The sequence below is a fragment of the Sipha flava genome, unplaced genomic scaffold (assembly GCF_003268045.1).
Source record: "Sipha flava isolate LNK unplaced genomic scaffold, YSA_version1 220_pilon_pilon, whole genome shotgun sequence".
Lineage (NCBI taxonomy): Eukaryota > Metazoa > Arthropoda > Insecta > Hemiptera > Aphididae > Sipha > Sipha flava.
In genome coordinates this window covers 624,429-645,132 of record NW_020272849.1, presented here as the reverse complement: position 1 = coordinate 645,132, position 20,704 = coordinate 624,429, and the positions used below count along the sequence as shown (strand labels likewise).

Below are 20,704 nucleotides of genomic sequence, written 5' to 3'. Positions count from 1 at the left end.
CATAGGGGTTAATTTTTTTTATTCACTTAACTATAAGCGAGAACATCAATCTTAACGAGCTATTCAATGGAATAAAATCGTGACCCTTAAGTTATCTTGATGATGCAAATAAATGAAAATAAAAACTAATAAACTGGAGTATAAACTTTAATACTGGTTATTATTGTAGATTTGGGATGATGACTTGCTGTTGGTTACCTAATCCAGAAGAAAGGCCATCGTCCGCTCAAGTATTGGCATGTTTACAAGACTTCCAAAAAACACTTAACCAATTTATTTAAACGATACTTTCCTTTATTAATACAACCTATTATAATTATTATTATTTTATATTTTGTTAAACATGTTATGGTAAATTAAGTTACTTACGAAATACGGTTATAGGTGCTATGTATGTAAGCGTTGAATATTATTTTGAATGATTTATTTTCTACAGATAACAATCAAAAATTTTAATTCATCGGAACATTTGTGGTAGAAAATATTATTGCCATTTATTATATATTCATGAAAATCAACTCCATTACTTAAACTTTAAGTACATTTATACGTAATTATTATATTATATTATCTTCGTGTGTAAAATATTTTGTCTGCATGAACAGCAAATATATGTTTTTTGATGTTTTTAATAATTCTAGATTTAACGCTTATTTAAATCATATACCTACAAAAACATATTTTAAGAACACATCAACTTATTTGATTTCAAAGAGAAGAAATAATATATAATTTGTCATTATATTGTATATTAATTAAAAAAAAAAAAAAAAATGGTAATTTACTAACACAATAAGTGTATAGGCGGTTTGTATTGTAATAGATTCTATTTGATATTTGATAAAGTATCTAAGTTATTTCATGTTAACAATGCTATTATTGATAATCAATGGTATATAGTTACAGTAAGATATAAGTTCGAACTAAATATAACATTCCAGAAATTCCTGAAACAATGTGGTAATATCTTGTTAGCTCAACTAATGTAAAACCAAAACACTATAATGCACACAGTTTGAAAAGAAAACTACTCTTTTATTGTATGATAAATCGTCGTAAATAGCTACATAGAATAGCATAATAAAATAAATAAATAAATGTTTGTTTCCTAGTAAATCGAATAACAAAAAACTTCACAGTTCAATTTCATCTGATAAAATATGTTTTCAACAGACTTTATTTTTAGCTAACAAAGGTAATAGTAAGGTCATATTTTTTTAATTATTTTTTCAGATTTATTGGGATTAACTCTTTTGAAATGCCTGATAACTATTGTGATTAGGAAGCATGTCGTGCGCACACAAATTCGATGAAATAATAAACGAAATTAATCTCCTCCTGTCTATTATGGTATTGTCGAGGTATATCATTGGAATAAAACTATACATAAATAAATATATATATATATATATATATATATGTATCGAATAAACACAATATATTACATAAAATCATATAAATATGTAACTATGTAATTTATTTAAGTCACTGTCTGACCAATGGCCAGAGCTGCCGCGGTCTTTTTGTTCTTTTAATAAAAAATAAAAAAAAAAAATATATTATGATGAATCCCAGTGTTTGAATACGCATCGTAATCATATACATACGACTATGCTGATTGCGTAATAGGTGATTTAAAACGAGGGAACAGCATGTAGGAATAGTTTTGTTTTAATTATTCATAAAATTCGGTCAATATAATAATAATTATGTATATATCTATATTATAGTTCATATATACACACATGTTATTTATATATATTAAATATAATGATGTGGAGCCGTTACAAGAGCAAAGGTGCACGTAATACACAGAGAAAAGAAAAAAAACCAATAAAAAAATGTAATAATACAAAATTATTACTATGGATTTTTTTTCCACATATACGAGTTGTAGAAATGTTAAACGAAAATAGGCAATAAAAAAAAATAATAATAACACCCATCCACAATTTAATATGCTGAAGGGAATGAGATACAGCGGTGTTTATCGATGTATAAACATAATAAATATATATATTTCCTCGTGGAACGATTTTATTTTTATTTTTTCGCGTTCATTATTATGCACTCATGTAGTATTTGTGCCTGTATAAGAGTATTATATACATATAACCCGTCGAATCGCGTATTTAGTCGTTTCAGTTCCGAGTACACATAAAAATGGACTCGAAAGCGTACCAAGTGGGGTGAATATGTACATAATATTAATAACGATAATGATAATAATAATAATAATAATAATAATAATAATAATAACTATAGCAGTAATTTTCCAAACTAACATAACGATAATGTTATTCGGTCGAGTATTATTAATCATTCACCACCTCTCCTCGTCATCGCATTTACGCACCTATTTATATACCTGCATAATATTGTATTGATTGGATCCACGGGCTCTCTATTTGCCCGTGCACCCTCGTCGAACAAACGGCTTCAATTGGTTCGTCTCTTCTGGCGGCGGTGTACACGCAGTCAGGTAATCGCGAACTTATGGCATACGCTGCCACTACTATTCCGCAGCACCCTATCGCCCGGAATTCCGATGATGCGCACAACACGGAAAGGGTTATCCGTTTTACGGGCTAAATAATGCGTTTTGATACCCGTGCAACGCACGTGCATTGTTCAGCCGCATTATTCCAATAGGTAAAATAATTATTATTACCACGTGCTCTGGAAGAGGCGGCGGCCTGTTATTCACCCGAGTTAGCGGCGAGAAACAATTTACACGTTTAAACTTGTAGTGCAGTATTCAATGGACTACGCGCAGTACAACGGAATGTGTGCTAGAATCCGTGGCGTAAGTATGAAGTATGTTTGGGCATACATCTTTCCAATTTGCATTTTTTCTTTTTAAGGTGGAGGTATCAAAACAATAGATGGATGACTGTTATCTAAACAGAGTATTGTGATAACTAAATACGTTGAATAATTTTTTCTATACCAGCAGTTACCACTCACTACTATTATTTACTATTATTATTATATTATTACTATTATATAAATATTTAACTTATTATAACAAGTTTTAGAAAAGTAACATTTTGAAGTACACAATATTTTATTAGTAAGGCAAATACACTTTTTATTTTGACACTTAGACTTAAAAATATATTTTAAAAATCCTTGGCCAATTCTTTTGGATTGAATTTTTATCAACTCATTATACTTTTCATCAGATAAAAAGCTAGTAATAGTGGCAAATTTTTAAAAAAAATTTGTAGTTTGTTATAAAAATTTGACTTCATATAAATCGTATCCATAGTTGCAACACCATAACGAAACACGAAAATTACGAGAAAAATTATTATTACGTTCAATATTGTACCTCAGATTTATTATTATAGTAGTAAAAGAATCTTAATATTTATTGCGTTAAATCGTGCACTCACATTTATGATAAACGGTAAGTAAAGTCGTTGGTAATAGGTGATGCCCAATTTTGTTTATTTTCATAATATTGCCTACTCCACGTTTGGCATTATACATATTACCTAGGCAAAGCTCGTATTATGTTATTATTATATTTCCGAGTTTTTTGGCATTTTATATAATGCCTAGGCATTTTGCAAAATACCGGATTATCCATATTGCCGGTAACATTTGTACAATGTATATTATACATATTTGATATTAAGATATAAAATAATATTTATACTAGCTATTATAAAAAATAATTACCACAATACTTTAATGACAAGTTAAGATATTTAATTTATTTAAATTTTTGTACATGAAGATATATAAGTTATCAAATTATTTTTAAATTATTTAAAAAAAAAAATTTGATTCTTTATATCCACAAAATTATTGTATATAAATTATAGATAACTGTTTAAAATACGTATAAGTATTTTAAAGATACGTGCATGTAATAAAATAATCATTTCAATATGCTTGTTATCTCTTTACATATTGAATATTATCTCAATGGATAATCATATATATGTGTATTCACAAATACTATTACCTTTTAATGAAATAATTCTATTTCATCAAAAAAAATTATTTGTCATATTATTGTATTTATCCTCATGAGGACGACAGTGATTTAATTTATCATAAAATATTATAAAATCTAATTCACCCAATAATTATATCACGTTAAACATTGAAAAATATGAGTGTGTTTGATTAACTGTGCTTTACATTACCAAATTAAATTTACGTGTATTATGATGTATTATAAAAACTAATCCTGTTTTTATTTACTTTTATTGATGAGTTTTTATTTAACAGTTAATTTATATACTTTCGTATTTTGAATGATTCAATATTTTTCCAAATTATTTTATTTATGTTGTAGCTTTAATTTAATATGGCAATCATAATTTTTTTGTGAAAGGTGGGTTGAGGGGTGGTTAAGTGAATAAAGTAGTAGTGCAGATGCGCATTGTCTCCGGTTCAAACCTCAAATCTTGCCTAGGGCGATTTTGCTTTCTCTATCTCTCTCTGGGTAAGCAATTGTCCAGAGAATAAGACAACCGCCCCCCCCTTTTCAGAAGGCAACGATAAGCCATTACAATGTCTTAGCGTCCTTGGTATACTGTTACACTTAGTATAATATTACATTACAACAGTGAAAATAACGGTTTTTAAACCGATCAAACAACTGTAGAAATGCAAAATAACGTCAAATTAATTTATTTAACAAGAGCAAAATCATCTCAAATATATATAAAAACACTATTATGAAATATTTATAAATTTATTTAAACAAAAAAGGTTTTTCAATAGAAATGTTTGTATTATTTAATAATAGAGGATTTACAATATCAACTATCTACATAGGATATCATCCGATTTTAAAAGCTTGGTTTTCTTACGTATTCTTAAGGTGCGTTTACATTATAGTCTGAACGCGAATGAACGCGATCGAATCGTACCGATAATGCTGTGATGTAAACGGTTTGCCAATGCGAGCGAATGGACGCCGAACGATTCGTTTGCGTTCGGTGACGCTCGCTCGGATGGCGATACGACCAAAGAAAATGCTCGTTCAGTTAGAACAATATTCAACTGTAATTTCTGATTCTGTTATGTTCGAGACTTCGAACCCACAACTGAATATTTGAATAATTGGTTTTCAAAGCGAATTCAATGCGAATGTTGGAAAAAAAAAGCCCGGACGAACACGAATAGTCCCGAACACAGTAAACGACCGAATTGTCAACGAATTCGCATACGAATGTAATCGGTAGCATTCGCGATTCGTTCATGTTCGGTCTATAATGTAAACGAACCTTTATAGTCCACTTCCTTGGTATTATATATATATATATAATTTTCAAATAACTACAAATATATAGGTAACGCAAAATCTAAAATAATAAATTTGAGTATTTAGTATTAGTTTGCATTCTTTTATACAATAATACAATAATAAATTATGAGTATTAATACAACCTATTTTTCTTCTAAACTTCTTTGATATGTTTTGATCATTGTCTACGGAACCGTTATTTTTTTTCTTTTAACATTTCAAATCAAATTTGCACCAAATACAGGTAATCAGTCATCACTTAATTCACGTATGATGTCTAAAATTTTTAAAAACTATGTATAAAAATCTATATATTGTAATGTATGTTTAGCAATCGAGTTATTACACTATAGAAAAATTTTAATATTATAATTTACGGCTAAATGTTGGGCATATTAAATGGCTAAGCCATAATATGGAAAGCTTTAAGTTATAAGTGTACAATGAATGCAAGGAACTTGAAGAAAAATATGAATTGGAAAGCTTTTATCGATTCTATGAATTCTAGATACAAAATAACTGTAAAACCAAAGTTATTTCGACGATATCACGGTACACGCCACAATCTTTTTGACCTATTACAAAGAATGATCATTATTATTTTATCTTCATTGCACATAATTTGAATTTTATTTCCAACGAATCATATCGTTATCTTTTGTTTGGATACTGAATACACTAAATTATTATGAATGTTTCTTAACATAATATTGATAATAGTTTATGAATAAATCATTTTAAAAAATTATAATCATGCAATGAATAATAAGTAAAAAAATACTTGTCTGATTATGTTGTAGATTTTCATGTTTTCTGTCGAGTTTTGACAACAATTCAAATTCAAAAGCTTATACGAAAATAAAAAAAATCATGACAGCAAAAATTAAAAAAACTGAAAATATAAACGAAACACATCGTGTAAAGCCAATACATTCTTTGCTCCGCTCAGAATGAAAAAAGAACAATGAGTTTGTAATACCATATACAGCCTTCAAATTGTTTTACATATGAATAGTGTGAATAATGATTTACATAGCGTAGACATACGATTTTATAACATTTACATACTTGTTTAGTATCCATTCACAAAACAAATAGCAGAGTCAAATGTATAATTCTATTCCACGTGACAAAAATTTAGATTAAATTTTACTATAGAATAATTCAATGTTATATAACATTAATTATCAGTATTAATATATTTTTTGCTGGACAAAATAATTATAAAGACGTATCATTTTTTTTATACAAAGAAAAATATTAAAAAAAAATATCAAGTTTAAACTCGTTTCTGTCACGTTATGTAATTCGATAATATTATATTGTAATTCTATACACGAATTGTTATTCAATGAGAAATAATTTGAATGATTTCAAACTAACTATAAATGTCGAATTACTTTTATGTTATTGTCTTTTCCGATAATTTTCACTTCGCTCGTAAAATATTATTAATAATTAAATAACAACGATTTTATAGATTTATTGATCATTACAATCCCAATACGATTAAATCATAGCTATTATAAGTATATTAACGATAGACCTACAGAAAATTATACTTTGTGTACGAACACTGTTAAAATAAAACCAAAAATAATAATAAATTATCTTAATTTAATTAAAATCAATTAACTATAACTTTTAATGTGTATAAACTTTGAGAATCTTTGATTAATTTATTCAGAATCCTTACAGGTAGGTTAGGTAGGTAGGTATAAGAATTAGTTTAGAACAACTGAGATCATGAATTATGATCTACAACTTATACTTATAAAAAGCAATATTTTTTTAATGTTTTATTTCTAATTCTACTAGCAAATAATACAACTATTACCATGAAATACGTTTATTATTATTTCTACACTTCTCATTTTTCAATAATGTTTACAAATAAACAAAAATATAAGTCGTTCTTTGACCATTTTAAATTCATTTATCTCTCCGCTATGCCAGTAATTTGGAATTTAAATCAATTATTAAGTTTAGACGTGGCTGAAATAGATATAAGAACCAAAATATTTAGAATTTTCTAAAATAAACAGTGATATTTTATTTTGGTACACATTAAAAGCACAGTGTATTTAGATTTTAAAATGTGTCAATAATTGTTTTGTCTGTCGAAATGAAGCCATTTTTTTTTCAATTCTATACATGACTTAGTAGTGCAATACATATATTAAAACTATCCTTTGTTTCTGTTCGACTGAATCATGTATTGACTTCTACATTAAATACTACAAATAGTTAATTATTAACAATTATTACTAGCAATTTGTTGGTTAACATTCAGTAGAAACATTTATTTACAGCATTTTTTCACCAGAACTCTAAAGACTCAACTGATAAATGTAAATGATGATAAAAATTTGTGACAATTTAAGTTTCAATATTCTTAGTAACAGTAAACTAAGAATAACCTTAAAAGATATCAAATGAAAATGGAAATGTACTTCACCGACCAAAAAATAGTATTATTATTATTTTTTCAAATCAGGTCGTTTACCCTGAGAATATATTACATGTGTACCAACAAATAAATATTCATATGACCATACATATATAATCAGAAAATCCATAGTCAATAAGGTGAGACAAAAAGTGCTCGAGTTAATGGCAAAATACCGTCGATTATCCCGCTACTACGCACCACAACGCATTGTACTACTTAATTGGAAAATCTAGTCAAAATAAGTTTTGTTCGTGTTTTGCGATTCGTCTGGAAAAGGAGTACTGTTTCATTTTTAGAATATCAAAATTACAGTATATACAGTTAACACCAACTTGTGATCGGTATTTATAAATTATAATTATATTTTGTCTATGTTCTGAACACCTAATCCTTACACCTTACAATAATCGCACAAGAATAATATCAATACGTTAATTTATTACTTTTTACTTTTCATAAGCAAATTTAGTTTTGAATGTTTTTGAAAGTACTGGTCTGAATTTTGACTTCAAAAATTCCAAAAAAAGAACTAAATTAATCTATTAACTGTTAAAATATAAAAAATATAAATATTGACATTACTTCAAATAATTCTTGTGGAGTTCATAAAAAAATATAGTCTTTAAATACGCATATAGATTTCCCAAAAATCAGAATTTGAATTCATACATTATTTAAGAATAAAAAGGGTCGAGTACACTTAATAATTACCATGTACACGCAAGCACATATGTACATTATTATGGCATGGTTGAAAGTTTTAAAAATATTAAAAAAATCAATTATGTGCCTTAAAATATAAATGTACTCAAAGTTCACCATATTCATTAAAATAATATCTCGTTCCCAAGAGTATAGGAAATTTAGGAAAGGATAATCCCATTTAAAATGGTACGTATATAATCCTTATACATATATGTATATATATACATTTTATAGATATGTTATAGACATTTCACGTTAAAATTTAAATAATTCTGCATAACGAGGACGAATTATTTTCTTTGGATTTATGGAAGTATATGCATGTGTATCCCACTGTCATGAGAATAAAAAAAAACTAAATGTACACTAAACTCAATTCAAGTTCACAAAGACATTTCTTTACTCTATATGATTTTGTCGGATTGTAATTGTATTTGCAAAGGGAAACATTTAACGGAAGCCAAATACGTAGATAATTTTTAACAACTACGAGGATTTAAGTGAAATAATAACGCACGCCACTCAAAATAATTAAAACGTTCCCCGAGTACAACCAAGATGGAAGTGAAACTGGGGTATTTAAAAACAGTAGTTTTCATAGTTTTATTATTTATTACACTACTTCTACGCTCATTGCTGTATTTTACAACACTGTGGTTGTACAGCCGTACGGTTTTATTTACTTTTATCGGTTAGTTTTACTTGGTTAAAAATGAAATGAGCAATAACGTCTAGAATATTGTATTATTCTCTTTGTATAAACATAATATAAAATACTAGTTCAAAATTATTAGAATTGATACAATTTTATTTAGTATAAATATATTTTTACTGCTATTCTATAAACCCTTAATATGTATACATTTTAAAATACGGAACTAATCTTACAGTTATCAAAAAAACAAAAATCTTAGATTGAGATATTGTTTATAATTTATAAATAAATTAAAAACAATTATGAAGCAAGTATTTTTATTTTTATGAAATTATATAATAGAAAAATAAAATATTATATTTTTCTATGTAAAATATGGTTTCGCAACCAAGTACATTATACTTTTTTAATTATTGAAAATTAATAAATTCAAATAAATTTTATAGAAAAAATTAAACACTTTATACTGTTATTTTTACGTCTAAAAAAAAAAAATCTAAAAAATTATAATAATAATAAGAATTTTTTTTTTTTTTTTTAATATCGATATAAAACATTTAAAATCACTGAAAATAAATCAGCGGACTAATTCAAATGGTAATCTTAAAATATTTAAATTTTAATTAATTGAAAAATTGAGAATATATAATGTATTATAGAAATAACGAATTTTATTGTTGTCATAGGGAACGTCGAAGATTAATAATCAACAAAAATGCAGTTAAAACAAAGCCTTAATGTCTGTAGAATAAATTATAAATTAAATTTGGTGTCTACACAGAGGTTTTTAGACTTGCACTGATAAAATTTATAGTATTTAAAAGTTCAAATACATGGAATATTAGTACTAGGGTTAACTGTATGTATCATTCATACTTGAGCTTCAGTAATCTAAATGTCTCAAAAACACAAAATAAGACATACGTTTTGAGATTTTAAATTTTATAAACGCATATGATTAAATTTCATGAGAAAATTCTTATACATCACATCAATGTTAATAAGTTTGTTTTTGACAGTAACTTATTAGCATATACAATTCCTATGAAGAATAATTGGATTGCCGTTGACAAATCGCATTATTTCGTATTGAAAAGAATAAATGACTGTAACCTGTAAAAAATCCAGTAAAATAATGCAACCACTAAGGTGCCTCCATCAAGGGAAGTTCTACAAAAATTCTCAAACTGAGTCCTTTTTTGATCCTTTTTTGATAGGCGTTGATAATTATGCTATGAAAAGTGTTAAACTTGTGCGCGCGGTGGTAATCTACAACTATTAAATTCCATTGCAAAAGTGTAAAACGGTTGTAAGCATTAAAAGAACATAAAAACAATGATACATTTCGTAAAACGTTCGAACACTCACGTAAATTAAAATGAATTCGACAAATCGTTTAAGTTTCCTACACAACAGTTACATCAATGTCGCGCTAAATTCGTTAAATTATTAATATGGAGAAAAACAATTGGATTTTCAGCGTTAATTGAAACAGTGCAGGTATATTATTAAAATTGTTCATCTCCAATGTTTGTTTGCAATTCATCGACGTAGACGTATTAACGCGTAAGCCTCGATCAATACGTACCGAGCATTCAGTTAGCATCGGATTATAAATATATTAACGGGATAAAATCGCAAACGCACATTATGTCTACCGAACCGCGTGCACGTCATAGGTACGGGCAACGTATTATCTCTCGCGTGAACAACGTGTAAAACAACCCTTGTTTTTGGTAAAAATGATAATATACGATTCGTGGACGCAGAAATCAGGCTTACGTCCGTTTCATTTATCATCGATTTCAGGCAGGGCTGACACGAGTACATATTATAAATCCAGTTGCGTCGAATACCGGTGTCGGTTTTAATCCACCCAAGGGCTGAACATGTCAAATCCTCAACTTCTAGGCAACGCGTCCCCGTGACACGCACCGTGGCCCGACGTGCGCGCTTGAAAACCGACTCTCTTCGTTCCCCGTGAACGCAATGCACGTTTACCGATGGAGTATATGACGGACGTTCGATCACTCCATAATAAATTATGCAAAACGTATGCGCGGATAACGGTTCCGAACCGTATTGCTTCGCGTAACACTCGCGTACGTGCGTGTGTACGAACACCGTTCGGTCGGAGCCGAGTCGTTTGGAAAAACGTCAATGTGAATTAATCAGAACGACATCGTGTGTTTTATTATGTTTTTCGAATGCGATTAACTATGGGAGCTAATGTTGAGCACAAACGTTGCGCCACATCGATGTCTGTATTACATTACAGTTTGCTTACGCGATACGTACTAACGTACTAACTAAAGGTAATAATGTTGTTATACGCTTCGAATCACATTTAACTCGATTTCACAATATGTACACGACGTGTATTAGTTTATATTGTTATTATCATCGCGTTATCGACCCAAAGCAACAGTGTACCCGAATTGCCTATTCGAGTCGCCGGCGAAGCGCTGTAACCCGTTCGTGCGGAACTGATCCGTGTTGCATCGCTTGATAAAATCGCATTAACTTGTTTAAGATTACCTTTGGAAGTGCTTAGACCTCACTTCATTTCCCAGTTAAACTTCATACTCATTTTCTATTACGGCATCATTGTATAGTAATTGCTAATTAAGTACTGTTTGCAACGCGTAGAAATAATACATGATACCCAATATAACTGTTAATTTTTACATTTAATCCATGTAAGAGTATAAAACTTTAAGCCCCAAAATATAATCATTTAAATTATTTAGGCTATTGTTATTATTTATAAGATCGTCATATATAAAAATGTGAGTAACCGGATATCGATTTTAATTTAGAAAAACTATTTTACTGTCAATACCACTAAACTAAACTGTTATAGGTAGAAATATCTTCATTAAGGTATAGGATTATATTTTAATAAAAAATTATCATTTTCTATTATTTGTTATAGCTGATATGCTTCACTTATCTTTGTTGGTTTTTTTTAATTTATCGCAAATTTCTCGTGAGCTGTAAAAAAACAATTAAAACATACCCGATTACAATTTGTATCAAAACTTTAATCGTTAAAAATATTTTTGTTTATTTTTGTTATTTTCTTTGTTAATTAAAGCTGTTACAAGGTCAGCAAGTGTCATTTTTTGGTTATAGTATAATCCAGCTCCAATTAAAACGGAAGTTATTTTTAACTAAAGAAAAATCATAAACTCCATACATAATATATTTTATTATGAGGATATTTTAATAACCAAAATATAACTATTTACAGTTATGTAATTTATCAACAAAAATATACACTAAGTGCTTCTAAAATCGTGGGTGATTGATATTCCTTATCAGTAACCAGTATAAAAACTCAATTCAAGTTTAATATTTGCAGTGTTATTATTAAATTACATTGTAATTTAAAGTTAACACAACTTTTATTTCCTGTAAATTAAAACTTTATTATACTCGTTATTCGATGTTTGGTTATTTTTCTATAAATATAATATAAATATTTTAATATTTATAATTAATAGAATTAAACATCATTTACAACTTTTCATGGATGGTTTAAGTAAATTTCAAAAATATATAAATATATTATCGTATCATAATCGTATATGAATTATTTTCTCAACAGTATATATTACATAAATGTTAATTAATATACTTAAAAATATCACTAAAAAGTTTATACGTAACGATAAAATAATAATAACACACCGGTTAATAACGCTGTACACTGAAGTTCTTGGCATACATTACAGATGTTGTCATGTTCGAACCCTTGTAGTATATTATTCGATTTAAAAATATCAAGCAATTTCAATCAAAACTAGACTGCGAGAAATCAACAAGTATATTCTCAAGAACGTTTATAACTTTTTGTTTACGTACGCGTTCAAATTGTCTGGTTGTAATCATCAAAATTTTCACTAAACACAATATGTTAGAAATTGATTTTTTGAATCAATTCAAAATTTCAATTTCAAAATTGAATTTGAAATAAAAATGAATATATTTAAATCAGAAAGTAATTTTATTATTTATTATTATTTTGATCACAGGATCAAACTCAGAGTTTCTTGTAAAAACAATATCATTACATTACTAAAAAATACAAAAAAATTACTATTAAGGTGGATTTTGCATCGTGATCCTGAAAAAACGAATTACATTCAGCCGTTACTTATTACAAAAATGTTGCAGACTTTATTCTGCACATTCAATCTATAAATATTACTGTAATGCACGTGTTTGTAAAACTAGGCATGCGCGAGGGCAAAAGTACTTTAATAGTTGTTATTTTATTATATCGTAACTGTAACCGGAAACGATACCATTATATGTGGCGTTGAGTGCCATAAAGGATTAACTCCTAATTAATCATATTGAGATATATGTAAATCCAAAATACTATTTTTATAGATACATTTTTTTTTTAAAAAAACAAATAATGTATGAACTTTTTTTTGCATATTTATTTTGATTAAAAAAATACTTATGTTTGCTGAATTCATTATTTTGTGATTTACAGCCATTTTTATTTAATATGGGTTAATCCATTTTTTAATCGTTTTTTTAAAAAAATGCAATGAGTGTTAGTCCACAAATAAAAAAAAAAAATTGTTCATAAATTATTTGTAATGTACAAATGAATAACATAAGAATATTGTACAAATTTCATTGATGAAAGAAATTTCAAATTTCAAATTTCTCAAAATATAATAACAAAACAAAATTGTATTGTTTTAAAAAATTACTTATTGATTAAATATATTAAATTTAAAACAAAACAAAATATTATTGTAATAATTAATTATATTACCACCAAGATGTACAACATTTTAATTTTAATTTTAATATTTAAAAATACTGTTTCAACATTTTAACTTAATATTAATAGCGCCACCGCTTACAAATAACGTACATACACTTGCAATGGATGGCATGTTAAAGTGTATAACAGATAATGTAAATAATCATAATATTTGGTATCATTCAAGGTTTTTTCTTATATAGTTATTTATTCATTTCATTCGGTATTTAAAGGAGTGTAAAAATATGTAAATTCTTTACAAATGTAACTGTCGATCATTGCGGTAAAGTCATGATGTTATGAATACCGAATAATTGACGCGTTGGTACTGAAATGAACAATTTTACAACGTAGTTCATTATGAATATTGATAAACGCGCCGTATGTGGTTTTTAAGTTTGATAAACAATAAGAAACAATAATTTTATTGAAATTTCACTGCAAATAATTATGTATGTGGTACAGTAGTTTTGTAAAAAATTAAGAAAAAATAGAGGTGGAAAAAAAAACATTATCGATTAGTTTCTTCTAAACCTTGCTGATGTCGAAACGATGGGGAAAATCTCCGCTTAAATCCATTGAAATTATATCAACCACGGATGTATAATATGGTTTAAAATCAAAAAGATATCTTTGTTAAAATCACGATTTTCAGTTCTTTTTCTGTGCCTGCTACAGCTTAAGGATCATAAAAAAACTGTGCGCTAAACAATTTAAGCTGGTTGAGCTACTGGACCGTTTTTATCCTAATGCTGTCGCATTCGAAAAGCATTTTGTATGGATTTCTTCGGTTAAATACAAACAGAAAAAATATTAAGTGCTCATAAAAAGTGTATGGTTCATAACATTAAAGCCAGGTCTGTTAATGCATTGTTAAAATAAGACGATGGAAATTCAAATATTCAATATTTATGAATTTAATAAATAATAAATAATCAACATAAATATAACATCAAGTAATTCAACTTTCTTGTTTTTAATTTATTCCTCGCATTTCTTGTATCGCATATAACTTAGGGCACGAATTGTACATTTATTATAAAAAATATGAAAGAAAAAAATTCCCATGTGCTTGCACGGTAAAAAATACTATATATTGCGAAGAAAATCAAAAACGATCAAAGAAATACATATATGAATCTGATCTATGATCCGATAATGTTACTGCACTTATGCATTTTCGCTAACCGGTAAGTTTTGTAAGTTTTGGATAGGAAAACTCAACAATACGGTAAAACTAATACATGGCGATATCGATATGAATGTTCGTGTATTAACATAATCAATCCATTTTTCGCTCTCTGCATCCATTCCGGAAAAAATACTTATTCAGCATCATAACCGTCAAACCATATTCGCTGATGTATATTAATCCAGTCGCCCTAAATACACACATGTATAATACTTGTACAATATACGTTTAACATAAAATTGTTGTAATATTGTATATCACCGGCTAGTCCACCCCATGTTCCTCTCACTGGCCGACCTCCTCTAATTTTTTTAACCGCCTTGTATACTTGTGTCACTACCTTATTTTCGTTTTCCAAGTGTGATGTTCAAATGATATTTAACGTTGAAATATAGTAAACATGGAAAGTTGTACATGGAAGGGAGAATATCAAAGAGTTTTTTATGTGATAGAGAGACGGGTACCGGTGCAAAATATAACCCAGTATAACATATAAATATCCTATCGAATTGAAATGTATTATTTTGAATTCTGAAGAGATTTATAAAAAAAATAAGTAAGTAAAAACAACAATTTAAATAATTAATAAATAAATAACGCGAATGCGACGACTGATGAACAAACACTGTACTCGTTGGGTCCGGTGCACTAATGTGGTTCGTTAAAATATATTATTTATTAGATAACGGTACGGCGACCAAGAGAAGAACTAGAATGTTTTGTTTTCGATATGATACGCATAAAATCTAATACAGTGAATACATGAGGTGCTCAAACGTTGAAGCAAAACGACAGCGAATCCACTGAAACAATGGCCAAGGGAGAAGGAGACAGGTTCGACGATCGGGGCAGTGTTTGTACACAGTTTGGCGGCCTGGACTTCGGCGAGCGGATAAAAGGAATTGGGTACGGGATCGGAGGGTGGTTTTGTTATTGCGACGTTAAACCGTATCGAGACCGCGTCGTCTAATCGTCGGTTACGACCCGTACCTGTTGGACGAACGGGGCAGAGACGTGTGGATGAGTGCGAACGCGATAAACAGTCTTTTTACGTCCTGCCCGCGGCGATCGTGTACGGTTCCGGCAGATGTTAATTTTTTTCGCGACCCGATTCCCAACGATGCGCGCACGCGCGGAAACTGTCGGTTTATTATTTAATATTATTATTGCAGCTCGCTCGTAATCCGGACGTGCGTTTTGTCAACACCGGTTTTTCGGTATACATATATATTTGTACGCATTTATAATACTCGCGGCGTACCGCGGATTATAATAAATCCGATTATATTAATAATAATAAAATAATAACCGGCGCGCAGGAGAAGTGCACAAAACACTACACACTCGCACGCGCGGCTGTTTTTCACAAAAGAATATTATTGCCTCGTAAGTTGCCCAAGTTTTATATTATACACTGCACCACATGTACCGCACTCGTATGTATTTATATAAAAACCGCAGCACGGAAGTACGACGTATTATATATATTATATTATTATTATCGTACGAACACTCGATTGTATTGTATTTGGTTTTTGCGTGTTCGCGAAAACTTTTCGGAGGGTCTGCCGGTGACAGCTCGCTAATGGATTTCTCGTGACCCTCGTCCGCCGTCTCCGACTTTACCGCCACCACCGTCACCTTCAAACGACCGACCGACCGGCCGACAGACCGACGGACCGATCGACTGACGACACAGTTAAACGATATCGATTTCCACGTGAATCCGACCGTTTCAGAAACCACCATCGATTTCGATTGAAAATTTTATTTTTAGTATTTTTAGTAACACCCATTTGTGCATATAAGAAATTTTTTATATATATCAACCCCTTTTTATGTATAAATTATGAATTTTTTTCAACCTCTGAATTAGTATGTGCAATTTATACGTCCAATTAAAACATTATATTTTCCGATTTATTTTATCTCTATAGGTGAATCTTTATACTTTAAAATACAAACCATTCAAACACTGGAAAATATATTCATATGATATACATACATTTCCAATCAATTAAAAAGTGAAAATATTATAATACATTTTAATTATATAATTTGAGCATAAAAGAAATGCTTAAAAAATCACCTTGTATGTACTATCTGTAATGATTATTATCAATAATCACAAGCAATAATGATATTTTATCTCTCAACATGAACAGTAATTGATTTAAAAAAGTTTATTATCAGTACAGTTACACTAAATCAAACATTGGTAATATAGTATTTTGTATTGGATTCGCGTTTTAGCACAACTGTTTGGCGCAAATTACAAAACGATATATTATCTTATACGGTTATACGTGCCTATCATATAATTATTATACGCAATTCGTATTTCACATATTTTTTCGGCAGCTATTAATTAAAAACTAAAGCTAATCGACATGAGTTACGTGATTTCATCATTAATGAAAACTGCTAAATGCGAATGGAAGAAATACAGAGAAAAAAAAGAGAACGAGAGAAAAAAGAATATAAAGATTATTGCTGTTAATCGATTTATTATCATACTAAATAACCGAATTCAAAAATACTCCGTAACCACTATTTATATTATATAATTTACTGTTTTGGATTAGTAAAGATAAAATGCGCATTATAGCTATAGTCGATGATTAAATTATTATTGCTATAACATTACATTAAACAGTTAATTAATCATTTTAAATTCATGATAAAAGTACCATTAATTGGTTATTCTATCAACACTCTCTAGTGGTCGTGTAAGCAATTCATTTTCAATTATTATTTTCTAACTAGCTCTCCCAACAGACGTTGTCCTATCTCAATTATGAATATTGAATTCGAATTGGTATAAAAAAAATATTTAAAAAAAAATCGTTTGTTATCCTAATGCTTTATGATATACAATATTCTAAGTTTTTTTTTTCTCGTGCATATATAAATAGCTTTGTTGGTATTCCGACACGGGAACAGGCGACATAAAACTGGCCATGTGGAAAACATGGATTTTCAAAATTAGTGCCATAAACACTTAGCGACTACCCTTGAGATTTATTTATTGACATTGCAAATGCTAGCCGCACTGGAAATTGCAACCGTTTAAAGTCAAATGCCATGTCGTTCGGAATCAAAGAAATCCGTGGAATCAAAACGTTTTCGCCTTTGTACTTCCCATTTAAAATTGTGATTTCGATGATGTTGTTCATTGATTTTTCTACCGCAAGTCGGGTGCCATTACAAAGACGTGGCTGGTTTATATTCTGTAACATAATGATTACCAATCCGATTTCTGATTACAAATTATGAGATAGTAAGCCTGGCAATTCCAGTGAATTGAAAAACTCCTTTCATTGGTCCAATAGCAACAATTTTCTGTGAACTGTAATCGATTTCCACGTTATAATTGAGTGCAGCTCGATAGGGTTTAAACGCAACATTTCTATGTTGTTGATTTCAATTCCATCTATTCCGTTCAACTTCATTCCGCGTTTCGCGTTGCTCGTCAATTTGACTTGCTCTTGTATATCTTTGACTTGCAGCATTGTGAGTTCTGCGACTTAAGTTGGTGCGTCTAATAATTGGCATTAAAAAAACGAAAGTTTAACTATAAATTAAAGAAAATTATTGTATAATTCTTTAAAACAAAGTATATCACTTTGTATGTTAGTATTTTTAAACTTACCAAAACTCCATTAAATTGAATTTTTAATATTTGTCGTGATGGCTGTGAACTAACCATGATGTGCACTAAGAAATTCAGTTATCTTACATAGATATATTAATTATATATGTTAATAATACATCTATTTTTTATCAATGAAATAACTCTACTAAAATATCTGTTTGAACCACAGATGTATATATATACATCTGTGGTTTTAACTGATATTCAGTTTTTTTACATCCTTTTTGACGATATTTGCAGCACGCATTCTGTCAATTCTATGTCAAACGTCAAGAGGTTACATTAAAAAAGTTAATATTGTTCAAAATGCTAAAGTTAAATTAAAAATAATTTTATTAGGTGATTAAGTATCCTTAAATTTTCTAATTTTCCGCTAAATTTTTTTAATTTTTTCTTTCATAAGAACTTTCTCCTGACAATAATTACAATAACAAACACAACAAAAAAAGTACTGGCGTAACCAAGGGAAATAGAGATTAATTTTTATATACATAAAATAATAATAGATAATAGATAGATAGATAGATAGATAAAGTTATTAAAATGTATTATGTACTTATACATTTTACAATAATTTGAAACATTATAAAAGTGATCTCAACGATTTATTTCGCAGAAACATAATATAAGCTAATAAAAAAATCTTCAAAGGCAAAGTTAGGATTTTTATAGAATTGTGACAAGAGCCGGAACATCATGTGGACATTTTTTTTTTCTTTATACAATTTACTAAGAAAAATTCTTAGCAGTTTACGAAACCAAACTATTAACTATTTATCTGTATTAGCAAAGTGCTATGAACATAACTTATATTTTAAAGTGATTGCACAGAAAATCACAATTGTTCTTCTAAACGTCACTTTCTTGTATTTAACTAATATAAAATACTTACGATCGACTGTAAATAGGTATTGTAATAGCTCAATTTTAAATACTGCATTAAACTTATTTTAAACATTCAAATCAACATTTTTAATTCATTCATCAACTTAAGTAAAAATGAAAAGTATTTTTTTCACAAGTTTCTTTTAACGTTGAATTTAGTTTTTTTTTTTAACTTTTTTGGTTATTTTAACTTGTAAATTATATAAAACATATATAGTTTAATTTTATTTAAATGAATAGTATTTGTATACATTTATAATAAAATAAATAATTGTTGATATAAATTTATTTTATAAATTGTTTAAAGAGAAATGTAATAGAAAAGAAGGTAAATCGGTAAATGCCTATATGAGTAGAAAATCTAATTACGTTAGAGCTCGCAGAGTTATATTTTCATTTTGTTGGTTTAACGAGTCGTTTAATATGCGTCTAAACATTGCAGCAGTTCTCATTTATCATGTAAATTAAAAATATATTTGATCTAGAAAGGTTGTAAAAAAAAAAATAATTTAAAAAAAATATATCTGAAAGATGGTTTTAGATAAAGTAGCTTACAAATTTATGCAATTATCCTTAAACATTTGGTATCCCTGAAATCATTGCAATATGAATTTTAATTTTTTTTTCAAAACATGATATTTTGCTAAGTGATGCATTGATAGCTCGTCTGTAATTGTTTTTATAGAATACATTGTGATTTAGGTCATTTAAACTTCCATTTTATTTTACAAATCTGACCTCTTCTATATTTCATGCAGGAAAGGTGTATTGAAAAATATTGTATTTCTCAGGAAGATGGTAGTTATATATGTTACGATAAAAGATGAATATTGGTGAATGTTGTCATTCTCCAGTGAATGACGTCTTTTACCAAAATGATTCGATTATGTAGATAAATGATGTAAAAAACCAGATTTTAAATTCAAATGTACATCTTTCACCGGTCATTGATGTAATTAACCAAAACTAGTGGTAAATGATGATAAATCTCAAATAATACACTGATTTTTTTACTATAGGTACTATTTATAATAATGATTTATTGTTAAAATAAAAAAATAATAAAATAATAAAATACGTGCATATTACAAATTATTTATTT

General features: G+C 28.4%; 1 protein-coding gene across 2 annotated transcripts in view; it reads left to right on the top strand.

Moving 5' to 3' along the window:
• LOC112683142 (tyrosine-protein kinase Dnt-like) overlaps positions 1-575 on the top strand; it is a 62,729-nt gene extending 62,154 nt beyond the window's left edge. Inside the window, exon 12 of one of the 2 annotated variants that reach the window (XM_025554044.1) lies at positions 170-575. In XM_025554044.1, the coding sequence (XP_025409829.1) occupies positions 170-281 (112 nt within the window). In that variant the 3' untranslated portion in view covers positions 282-575. The remainder of the gene's footprint in view (positions 1-169) is intronic. The other variant, XM_025554043.1, reaches the window with a different exon arrangement.
• The last annotated feature ends 20,129 nt before the right edge of the window (positions 576-20,704 follow it).